At 41.8% G+C, this 12,444-nt stretch overlaps 1 protein-coding gene across 4 annotated transcripts in view; it reads left to right on the forward strand.

The window, feature by feature from the left end:
- SLC9A6 (solute carrier family 9 member A6) overlaps positions 1-12,444 on the forward strand; it is a 69,797-nt gene that overhangs the window by 31,658 nt on the left and 25,695 nt on the right. For 3 of the 4 annotated variants that reach the window (XM_070257859.1, XM_070257860.1, XM_070257858.1), the window contains 5 exons: positions 592-703; positions 995-1,083; positions 3,606-3,719; positions 9,320-9,431; positions 10,371-10,524. In XM_070257859.1, the coding sequence (XP_070113960.1) occupies positions 592-703; positions 995-1,083; positions 3,606-3,719; positions 9,320-9,431; positions 10,371-10,524 (581 nt within the window). The remainder of the gene's footprint in view (positions 1-591; positions 704-994; positions 1,084-3,605; positions 3,720-9,319; positions 9,432-10,370; positions 10,525-12,444) is intronic. The other variant, XM_070257857.1, reaches the window with a different exon arrangement.

Below are 12,444 nucleotides of genomic sequence, written 5' to 3' on the forward strand. Positions count from 1 at the left end.
TTATTCATCCTTTTATTGTAGTACACATTTGTTGGTTCCAGCCTGAGATCTGTCACAGCTTGACACAGGCCATTCCACTGTCAACTAACAAATATTTTTTAGACTAGTATAAATGAGTGACATGCCTCCATTTCTTCATCATGGAATGCTGTACATCACAGAGATGTTAGAGAATCAAATACGCGTGAAATCGCATGGAAATGACATTTATAATAAATGTAAATTACTATAATTATGGAAGCTGTCTTGCTTTGAGTCGCAAATTAATGGTCAGAGTTGCCATGTTGTGTATCTGATCTGTTGCTCTTGTCTCTGCCTGTCCTTTACTGTGTGGTTTCTGGCAAAGCATGTGATACCCAGAAAACAGTTGGGTTGACTAAGCTGTAAGACTTCCTCACAGAAGGCAAGGCTGCTTACTCCTCAGTATGATGCTCATTTTAACCATTTCTTCACTTTGGTGCCTCCTTATTTTGTGACTTTTTTTTGTTAAACTGGAGAACCCTTCTTTTGCTTTCGCGGTTGCCTTGTTTTGACTATTATTTTTTCTAATCACTCTTCTGTATTACGAGATCTTGTTATCAGCCTTGACAGTCTTACGTGACAAAGTTCACCAAATTACGGGAGTTCCAGTTGTTGGAGACCGGCTTGTTCTTCTTGATGTCCTGGAGTACCTTCCTCTTGGCTGAAGCGTGGGGTTTCACTGGTAGGTTACTTTCTCTTTTAGATCTCTTTTGATCACAGGGAATGACTTTGCCAGTCGATGACAAGTGGACCAACTCTTCTAGTATTTGAGCACATTTGTTAGGGTTGGGATTTGTGCTGTCACTTTAGAATGTAATAAAGCTTTTCAGTGGAAGTGGTTCCTCTCAACAAAGTAAGTCACAACTGAACATTTCAACACTGAGCACATAACCTACTTCTGCACAATAAGAGCCTCGGTATAAAAGTCGGAAACTCCCCTTTGATGTCAACTTGGAACTTGTTGTCTTTATAGGTGTGGTTGCAGTGTTGTTTTGTGGCATCACACAGGCCCATTATACATACAATAATTTGTCCACGGAGTCTCAGCATAGAACTAAACAGGTAAGAGAAACTTTATAAGTTTGTGAATAAACTTTTCCTTCTTAACAGTGAAACTGAAATCGTTTTTTACTGGAAAATAATCTTCGATCTGTTCAAAACAGTGTCTACTCATTTCAGCTCCTCTTCCTTTGACTCTAGAAACAGATGGGATCGGCAGATTGAAGGGTGACAGCTTTTGGGGGAGCGATAGGTCAGCAGAATGGCCAGGGCCTATTTTTATTGTGGCTCCAGGGGTCAGTCAGCTTCCTTTCCTTCTTTCCCTAATCTAATGACTTTTAAGAGGAATGTTTTAGAAGCTCACTCTGGTCTGACTAGAAACACTGCCGTGTGATTTAGATAAGATTAACTGCTGATCTGACTAGATCTACTGCTGGCTCATACAGAGAAGGTTAACTCCCTTCCATCTTCCTTCAGGCACTTGGAGCTGCTATATTTCTAGGAATGTCAACCACATCAGTGGTTGGGCTTCTCATGGTACTGAATGATCAGTTGTGCAGGGTACCTGAAGGAAATTATAAAGCAAATAGGCACGGCATTTTCTAGTCTTAGACTGTATATGGAACAAATACATGAGCAGTGTGCATACTTGATTATGATCATATTGAGAAATAGAAGCTTTGAGTTTTGCCAAATGATTAGAACGTAGATTAGCCTGGAAAGGACTCATGATAAAGCAGCAGCAAAGGTACTTTTTCTTGTCTTTTTCCTGGAGCCACCCATTTAGCGTATGGCCAATGCTCTTTCCCAACCGCTCAAAAGAGATTAGGCTTTTTCCCCCCAAGCACATGCATTGGGGTTACAGATCCCTTTCACAGACTAATTCAGTGCAATAAGTGTAGAGAAGAAAATCAGCTGAAGGGTTTGGCATTTTTCTAGGCAGTGGGGTGGGGAATAAAAGAAAAAAAAGGTAAGAGCTCCCAGTCTTGTTGCAGGAAAGCATGGAGCGAGGGTTGACAAATGAAGGCCAGGCCTCCCTGTGAGGGGTGCAAGCTGAGGATGTTTGTACGTTGATAAATGGTTGGAAAACAATCAAAAAAAGAATATTTTGTGACACATGGAAGTTATGTGAAATTCAGATTTCAGTGTCCATCAGTAAAGGTGTATTGGCACACAACCACACCCAGTTTTTCATGTTCAATCTATGGCTGCTTTTGTGCTACATTGGCCAGGTTGAGTGGTTATGACAGGGACCACGTGGCTGCAAAGCCTCAAATATTTGCTCTCTGGCCCTTCACAGGAAAAGTTTGCTGACCTCTGGGCTTGTGGATTAAAGTGGGCCCCCTGGCATCCCTGTATCGTTCGTTCCAAATCCTGGTTCTACTACTTGCTGGCTCTGTGACCGGGGGCAGGTTATATAACTTCTCTGTGCTTCAGTTTTGCCAACTTTAAAATGAAGATAATAATAGTAGCTACCTCACGGGGTTGTTGTGAGATTAAAGTGAGATAATGCGTGTAAAGTCCTTAGCATAGTTTTGGGCACGTAGTAAAAACTGGATAAAGTTTAGCAATTATCATTAAACAAGTCATAATAATAGTATATTAAATCATTTAAGGTAAATTAAATATATACTTATTTACATGAATTTTGTTCCCATTTCTCAGTAATAAGGCAACCCCAGTTTAGAAAGATTAACGAACTTGCCCGAAGCCACACAGCTAGCAAGTGGAGAAGGCAGGATTCAAAGCCAAGGCATTCTGACTCCTGAGCCCATGTTGTGACTTAACCACTAGCCTCTTTTGCGGGGCAGAGAGCTCATGTTAAAGAGCAGTGGTAGGTAACTATGATGGACAGAGGGATGCCGGGTTATAGAGGGCCTTGAATTCATTCCTTCAGCAAGGCTTGGATCCCTGCTCCGTTAGTAACACTTGAAGAGGCAGTGACTTAGTGACATGAACAGGTGGAGGGTGGGCAGGCAGCAGGGGACGCTAGAGCATGAGGCTATAATGCGTAAGCCCTTACTCCCTAACGAAGGCTGAGACCCACGTAAGAAGTGAAAGCGCTATGGCAAGGCAGTGATATGAGAATTGTCACGAAGCATTCTATGCCAGGATAAGAGAATTTGAACTGGATCTTACAGCCTGTAGAGAGGGAAGTGTCTTGAAACTACCACATTTAGAGAGAGTCATTGGGTGGTGGTGTGGAAGATGAGGGTGGCAGGGATACAATGAGGGTCCTTTTGCAGCATCATGGGTGGCAAGTGATGAAAGCTAGACTAAGACAGTGGCAGGGACAACGAGGAACATTCCAAAAGAAAACTTGACAGAGTTTGGAGGAGAAGGAGCAGAATGACTGAATATGCGGCCTGGAGAAGGGAAGCTGATTAGGGGAAGTGGGGGCAACATTTCTGGCTTTTTTTGTGGGACTAGAAATGTCATCTCTATTTGCTCCCCTGTGAATCACTTGTTTTTGGGAACGTACATGAACTTTACATGTTTGAAGTATCTCTTTTATTTTCTTAGTAATGCTCATGTTTTCAAATTGTGTGACTTTACTGGACTAACCTCTTCAAATTTCGTTTCAGTTGTTTGAGCTTCTCAATTTCTTGGCAGAGAATTTCATCTTCTCCTACATGGGATTGACACTGTTCACCTTCCAGAACCATGTCTTTAACCCGACATTTGTAGTAGGAGCATTTGTATCCTTTATTATATGTTCTGTGTTGAAAAGTTCTTTTTATTGAGATTTTTCACATTTTTTTGGAGGTGTGGTTGATAAGAATACATTTAAATATGTAGAATTTTCCTCTGAGTAAAACAAATAAGGATTTCAACTCTTTTATCTATTCTGTTTTCATTTTTTTCATTGCACAAATAATCCTGACAGAGTAAAATGACAGGAAAAATGTCTTCTACCATTCTGCCAACCCAAAAGATAAGATTGTTTGTCCTCCATTACTAAAGGGAAGAAAGAGAGAGTGGATACTGGGGAAGAGTTTGCAGTCCATGTCACAGGACGGTGGTTGAAAGATGATGAAAGGCTGAAGGAGGCTGCATTTCTCTCTCTCTGTCTCAGTGTCTCTCTCCTTGAGTTGAAACTCCAGTTAAAAGGGAGAAGCTGAGTACATGAAAGAGAGCGATCAGTAGTGCCAGCCTCATGTGAAGGCAGGAGATGACATCCAAAGCATGCGGGGAGGGACTGGCCTTCAGTGGGAGGAGGCACAGCTGCACCATTGTTCCAAGAGAGGATAGGGTATATAGAGGTGAAGGGACGTTTGCAAGATGGCGTTCCTCTCTGATAACTTCTATTTTTATCTGCAAAGTTGGAGGTGAGATGTTTGCTCAGAGTGAGATAGGAGCTGGTGGCCTATCAGTTAGCTATTGTGGAACAGGTTACTCTAAAATTTAACAGCTTAAGACAACAGACATGTAGCATCTCACACAGATTCTGAGGGTCAGGAATCCAGAAACAGTTTAGCTGGATGGTTCTGGCTCCAGAATCTCTCTTGAGGTTGCAGTCATGCTCTGGGCTCGGACTGTACTCTCTTGAGACTTGGCTGGGACTGGAGGATCCACCCTATGCTTCTCACGTGGCTGTTAGCTGGAGGCTTTAGTTTTTCTCCATGTGGACCTGTCCACAGGGCAGTTCACAGCATAGCTTCCTCCAGAGGGAGTGAGCTGAGAGAGCACCAAAATGGAATCCAAAGTGCCTTTTATAACCTAATCTTGGATGTGACATACCATCATCCCTTCTGCTGTATTCTCTTGGTCACACAGATGGACCGTGGTACAGCGTGAGCAGGGACTACACAAAAATGTGAATACTAGGGGGCAGGGATCATTGAGAACCATCTTGGAGGCTGGCTTCTACAGGTGAGAGGAGTTTTGAGGAGAAGGTTTGGAGACAGTTGTTGTAGAGAGTGGGAGAGTGAGTTGACCAAAGAAAAGCGGTAGGATTGCTGAGCAGTATTAGGGAGCCATTTGAGTCTGAGGAGTAGGTATTAATAGCAGAATCAGTCTGCCCTATTGTATGACTTCGTTCAGGAGTACTTAGCTGTAAGCATGAAGAAAAGAGAGAGGGTCTGTCTGGGTTTGGGGTTTTGTCAAGTGGGTGCAGTGAAAACACAGACGGGGCAAGTGAATGTAGGGTATTGGGAAGAGTATTACTAAGACGTGGCTAAGGAGGGAGGTGAAGGGGCCAGCCCGGTGGCGTAGCGGTTAAGTTTGCACATTCCGCTTCTCGGCGGCCCGGGGTTCACCAGTTCAGATCCCAGGTGCAGACTTGGCAACACTTGGCACGCTAGGCTATGGTAGGCATCCCACATATAAAGTAGAGGAAGATGGGCATGGATGCTAGCTCAGGGCCACGCTTCCTCGGCAAAAAGAGGAGGACTGGCAGTAGGTAGCTCAGGGCTAATCTTCAAAAAAAAAAAAAAGAAGAAGGGAAGTGAAGAAGGGGAGGACTGTTTGAGGGAAAAGTAGAGGGGTCTTTGGACTGGAGGCTCCGTGAGGTAGAAGAATGATCAGAGTGGCTGGATGAACGCGAAACATGCAAGGAGAGATTGTGGTCAGAAAGAGAGATGTCTGAATTAGTGATTTTCAAAAGAAATAGTTAGAAAACCACCTCAGAAGGAGGATTCTGCCAAAGAGATTAGCAGAAATATTTTTAAATTAAAACTCTAAGTAGGATCTCTGTTAGAAAGTGAGGTATTACTGAAATGCCGTTCTACAGAGTCTTAGTCTTCTGGGGATGGACTTCAGGCAAAAAGATAAAGCCCGATTAATAAGAGAACCTTAGCTGGAAAACTCCCATGCGATCAGGAACTTCATATCCTGCTAGTCTTTGAGAAGTTTTTGAGCAGTCGAGTGGCTTGATCAACTATTCTTATCCAGAAACAAGGCTAAATATTCTCTCTGGGTTTCTGAGTCTGGTAGGAATTGATATTCCTCAATACAAAATCCTACCGTGAAAATTGACTCTTACCAGGAGAGCGTTGTTCTCTTGCTGGCTACAATAGTTAGGATATAGGTTTGGTTTCAGGTGACAATGACCCTAATTAACCAAAATTTAAACAAGATAAAAGTTTCTTTCTTTCTCACGTAGGAGTCTGAACTGGTGTGGCAACTCTGCTCCACAAAGTCATGAGGGACCCAAGCAGCCTTCTTACAACCCTCCCTAGAGAGTTTCCCTTGTCGTTAGGGTCCACGGTGGCTCACCCCCATGTCTCCCAATTCCCTTTAAATACATGACCCAGAATATGCACGCATCACTTCCACTTAACATCCATGGGTTACACCTACCCACCAGGGAGGCTGAGAATTCTGTTCTTTATCTAGGTGGCTGTGTACTCAAATGAAAACTGGAGGTAAGAGGGAGGAGTGACCGCTGCTGTAGAGTAAGGGAAGAACAGATGTGGATATAACTAGCAGTCGCTGCCACATCAGCCCACATGTTTTGTTTTTCTTTTTTTTTTTTCGGGGAATCACTATTTTTAATGACCTTTATATTCTAAAGTAGTTTTAGATTTACAGAAAAATTGTGAAGATAACACAGAAAGTTCTCATGTACCCCACACCCAGTTTCCCCTATTAACATCTTACATTAGCATGGTACACTTGTCACAATTAATGAGCCGACATTGATACATGATTATTAACTGAAGTTCATCCTTTATTCAGATCCCTGGAGTTTTTCCCTAATGTCCTTTTTCTGGTCCAGCATCCTACCCAGGGTACCATATTTCATTTAGATGTCATGCCTCCTTAGGTTCCAGCTGGCTGTGGCAGTTTCTCACGTGTTCCTTGTTTCTGATGACCCTTGACAGTTTCGAGGGGGTACTGGTCAGGTATTTTGCAGAATGTCCCACAATTGGAATTTGTCTGATGTTTTCCCCCTGATTAGGCTGGGGTTGTGCGTTCACTGGGAGGAAGACCACAGGAGTAAGTTGCCGTTCTCATCACTTCTTATCAAGGGTGCATACTTATTAGGAAGATAAGCCCTGAGCTGACATCTGCCAATCCTCCTCTTTTTTCTGAGGAAGACTGGCCCTGAGCTAACATCCGTGTCCATCTTCCTCTACTTTATATGTGGGATGCCTACCACAGCATGGCTTGCCACGAGGTGCCATGTCTGCACCTGGGATCCGAACCGGCGAACCCCGGGGCACTTAAGTGGAACATGCGCACTTAACCGCTGTGCCACTGGGCCAGCCCCCCCCCTTTTTTTTTTAATTGGCAACAGATGTTAGCTCGGGTGCCAATTTTTATTCATTTATTTATTTTTTTCTGCTTTTTATCCCCAAAACCCCCCAGTACATAGTTGTGTATTTTTAGTTGTGGGTCCTTCTAGTTGTGGCATGTGGGATGCCGCCCCAGGATGGCCTAGTGAGCCGTGCCATGTCTGTGCCCAGGATCCGAACTGGCGAAACCCTTGGCCACTGAAGCGGAGCGTGCGAACTTAAGCACTCAGCCACGGGGCTGGCCCCCTGTTGATGTTAGTCTTAATCACTTAGCCAAGATAGTGATTTGTCAGGTTGCTCCATTGTAAAGTTACTCATTTTTCCCTTTTCCTGTATTGTGCCGCTTGGAAGAGAGTCACTGCAGGGAGCCTGCACTTAGGGAGTGGGGAGTTAGGTTCCATCTCCTCGAGGACAGAGTTTCTATAAAATTATTTGGAATTCTTTGCACAGGAGAGTTCTCTATTTTCCCCCACTTATTGTTTTGACCTGTCACTTATTTGTATCAGTATGGACTCGTTGATCCTTATTTTATACTTTGGGTTATAATACATACTACTTTTTAAATTTTTTTGCTCAAACCATTCCAGCTTTGGCCGTTGGAAGCTCTTTCAGTGGGCTCCTCTGTCCCTTTGACGTACCCCTGTCATTGTGTTTTTTAAATTTTTTTGAGCACTTCCTTACTTTCTGGAGTTATAAGATACTTCAGGCTCATCTTGTATATTTTCTGCCCCAGCCCTAGAATCAACCATCTCCCCAAGGAGCCCTGGTTCCTTTTATTGGGGGATGGTATTAGCAACCAAAATCTGGGCTCTAGTTTTGCTCAGTGCTACTAGAGTGTCCTTGCTTCTAGGCCCTCTTAGCTGACAGAGCAAGGAAATATATATATGTATATATTAGTTCCTGTATTGTGTGTGTGTGTATATATATATGTATACATACACATACAAAAATAAACATTTGTATATGTAACTACCTGTATCTCTATTAAGCTAAAGATGAGTTCACATGGATGTCTCCAACTCTAATCCATTACCACATGGATCATTTAAGCTTCCTCCCCTTGCTGATTTGTGAACTCCCATTCCAACGTGAGAAACCTGACTTCCACCACCCACCATCCATTTACTTAATTGTTCATTCCCAGAATACACAGTGGTATCAGAATTGTTAACCAGTATTCCCTTAGGAAACAACTTTATCAACACGCATATAGTGCTTATGCGCAGTTCCTTTTACCTTTTGTCTTACAGACTGCACCCATTTCCGAAGTTACTTAAGACAACACTGGTTCCCCCACCTTGTTTTGTTTTTAATCTTAGATTTTACTTTATGTTTATTCCTTTCAGAAAATGGGGTGGGGACTATATTGTAACCCCTGAAAGAAAAACTGTCTTTGTAAAGCAGGAGTCTCCATAGACAGCAAACTGGAGAAAAAGACACTGAAAGTGGTTTCTAGTTGAATCCATCCTGAATTCCTGTGAAACCTGCCCTTTGAAGCAAGGTGGAAGTCTTGCCTCGGGGGAACACGTGGGGCTAGCAGGAACTTCAGCCGTCAGAGGTGTTGGAGCTGCCCTTTTCTTTGTTCTGAGGAAGCAAGGGCAAGTTTAGCCAGTGTTACTCTTCCTCCTGCCAACGCTGACAATTAAAATGAATTAACCTATCATGTTAATAATCTTCAGATTATACCAAAGAAGCTCTGCTGTTAGACGTGTTTCTGTTCATCTAATGAATTTCCTGTATGTTACACCTGCACTGTCCAATTTGGTAGCAACTAATCACATGTGATTATTTAAATTTACATTAATTAAAATGAAATAAAATGACAATTTCAATTTCTCAGTCACTGGCTGCATTTCAGGTACTCACCATGTTGGACAGTGCAGATATAGAACATTTCCATCATTGCAGAAAGTTCCATTGGACAGTGCTGTGTCAGACAGAGGAATCAAAAGCCTGTGTGTTAGAAGCTGAGCTATCTAAGATAGTTTTTCACCATCTTGAATGTATAGTCTAAATAATGTTAATAATAAGAATTATCCTTAACCTATTAATAATTTTAGATTGCTATTTTCTTGGGAAGAGCTGCCAATATTTACCCCCTGTCCCTCTTACTTAATTTGGGTAGAAGAAGTAAGATTGGATCAAATTTTCAGCACATGATGATGTTTGCTGGTAAGTTAGAACGTTTCCTCTCTTGCCCACTCCAAGAAACCACTCACAACACGTGCCAACTTGATTTTAAGTGGAAGTGATATGCTGGTAATATAAGACTCCTTACACGTTGTACTTGCAGGTTCCAATAGAAAACTTTTTATAGTGTCCCATTCCCTTCTGTGGGAATATTTTCATGTTCTGGTTCCGAATTCCTGGTTCAGGAATATGTCACACATGGTGGAGAAGGTAAAGATTAATGCATTTTCACACACACAAAAAAACCTGTATGTGAATATTTCTGGCGATTCTATTCCTAATTGCCAAAACCCAGAAACAGCCCAATTGTCTGTCTTCCAGTGGGTGACTGAATAGCAAACTGTGGTACATCCATGCCATGGAATTCTGCTTAGCACTAAAAAGAACAAATTATTGATACACACAGCAACATGGATGAACCTCAGACCCATTGTGCTGAGTGCAAGAAGCCAGTCTCAAAAGCTTACTTACTGTGTGATTCCATTTATGTGATGCTATCAAAAAGTCAAAAGCATAGTGATGGAGAATAGTAGTTGCCAAGGGGTTGGCAGGCTGACGGAGAGGTTGGACTAAAAAGAGGTACCACAAAGGAATTTGGTGGGAGCAATAAAACTGTTCTGTGTCTTGGTTGTGGTAGTGGTCACACACCTCTACATTTATCAAAACTCATGGAACTGTACACCAAAAAGAGTGAATTTCATTGTATGTAAATTTAAAAATAAATTTCAAAAAATTGTCATAAGATCAGTGCGTGTCAGTATCACCTACTAATTCTTATTCGTATATGCTTATGTATGTTAGTATATTTTGTGTATTTGTTCATGTGCTTCTGAGTTCTCAGAATGTGCCTTATTTCTCTGGATTTATGAAGCGCACATTGGTAATGAGGTATTAAAGAAATACTCTTTCATTCCCTTGTAGGCCTTCGCGGTGCGATGGCATTTGCCTTGGCCATTCGAGACACTGCCACTTACGCGCGGCAAATGATGTTCAGCACCACACTGCTGATTGTGTTTTTTACTGTGTGGGTATTTGGTGGTGGCACCACTGCCATGCTGTCATGCTTGCATATAAGGTAAGTAGTGACTGGTGACCTCACTTTAGTGTTACAATTCAAGTTATTTTTCTTTTAATCGGGAGAAAATTTTAAGCTTTGACAAATCTGCAATGTTTCATTTTTTCCTTTTAAAAAGTATAACATACAGAAAAAATGGAAAATATGCAAAAGAAAAATAAAAACCATTGTTAACACTTTGAGGGATGTCTTTTCAGCCCTCTTGCTACGCATTGTATATATTTTTAACAAAAAAGGACAATACTACAGGTATTCTTGTAAACTAATTTTTAAGTGTAATATAGTATGGACATTTTTGTTGGTAAATATCATTTTTTAATGGCTGCATATATCATAATTTATTTAACCAAATCCCTACCCTTGGACTTTCGTGTTGTTTCTAGGATTTTGCTGTTACCATTAACAATTGAAGATTTTGCTATTACTATTACAGTTAGCATTGTGAACATTCGTAAGTGCATACGCTGCTGTGCACTTGTTTGATTATTTCCTTAGGATGCATTCCTGGAAGTATAATTGCTTGGTCAAAGGATATGCATATATTTAAGGCTTTTGATTCCTATCACCAGATCAGATCAAAAATTTTTCGTCTATCTGCAGCATACGAGACAGTCCAGTTTATCCCACCCCTAATCAATACTAGATTTTATCATTCTTTCTCATCTTTATGATCAGCCTTGTTTCTGACCCGACAATCCAAGGCCGAGATTGTGAGGTCGTGGTCTTAAATGCACACTAGTTGATGTATTCAATTGAAAAGCTTCCTTGTATCTCAAGAGTTCTACATTTGTTTCCATGGATACAGCAGCCTATGTTGCTAAAGCCTTTGTAGATTTTACCTCTGTTTGGCTGAAACTTCATAGACCTTAAGAACTACTGAGCTTCCAGAATATGTAGGGTTTATTAGAGAAAACAGTATTTCACATCTTATAGAATCTGTTCTCCATTTTTCTCATTCTATTATGCCTTTCTTTTAACATTCTAAGACCAGCCAGCCCTAAATCACTCTTTGAATGTTGTTGTTATTTCTTTCTCTCTTTGCTATTCAAATCCCTTTCTTAAATTTCCATGCTGTTACTGTATATAATTGAAAATACACAAAAATAATGTTCTCATAACCCTGGTTATGACTTCAGGGAGGACCTGGCATTTGTTAAGTACCTACTGTGTGCTGGGTGTTGTGTTAAGTGGGTTTTACATATTTATCTAATCACAGTAGCTCTATTTTACAAGTGAGGAAATAGGGGCTTCAAAACGTTCTAAGTTGTTCAAGGTCACACGAACAGTTCAGTGGTGGACGGAGGAGCCTCTGATCTCACTGAATTCCTCCTAGACTGTGCTGCATCAAGAAATGGGGGGGCGGGATTTTGGAAGGATTGAACTCCTTCCTTTTCTTAAGACTTGTAAATGAAGACTCCTCCTTGTTCTACTAAGAACAAAATTAAATGTAAGATAATTTAGGAAAAATAATCCTCTTAAGTGGAGTCTCAGTTTTTGTTTCGTTTTTTGTTTTTGTTTTTTTTTTCCTTTTTCTCCCCAAAGCCCCCCGGTACATAGTTGTATATATTTTAGATGTGGGTCCTTCTAGTTGTGGCATGTGGGACGCTGCCTCAGCGTGGTTTGATGAGCAGTGCCATGTCCGCGCCCAGGATTCAAACCAACGAAACACTGGGCCGCCTGCAGCGGAGCGCGCGAACTTAACCACTCGGCCACGGGGCCAGCCCCGAGTCTCAGTTTTTAAAAAGGATCAATTCTCTTCCCTGCTGCCCTCCACACAAACCAAACCAAATACCCACACCTACCCCCCCGCAAAAAAACCCCCACCTCTTCGCATAAACTTGATCCACCTTACCAGCTTTGCAAGCCCTTTGGCCCCCTCTTGCCTGCCCTGTAGCATGGTTTGGCATTTAATTGTATATA

The sequence above is a fragment of the Equus caballus genome, chromosome X (assembly GCF_041296265.1).
Source record: "Equus caballus isolate H_3958 breed thoroughbred chromosome X, TB-T2T, whole genome shotgun sequence".
NCBI lineage: Eukaryota > Metazoa > Chordata > Mammalia > Perissodactyla > Equidae > Equus > Equus caballus.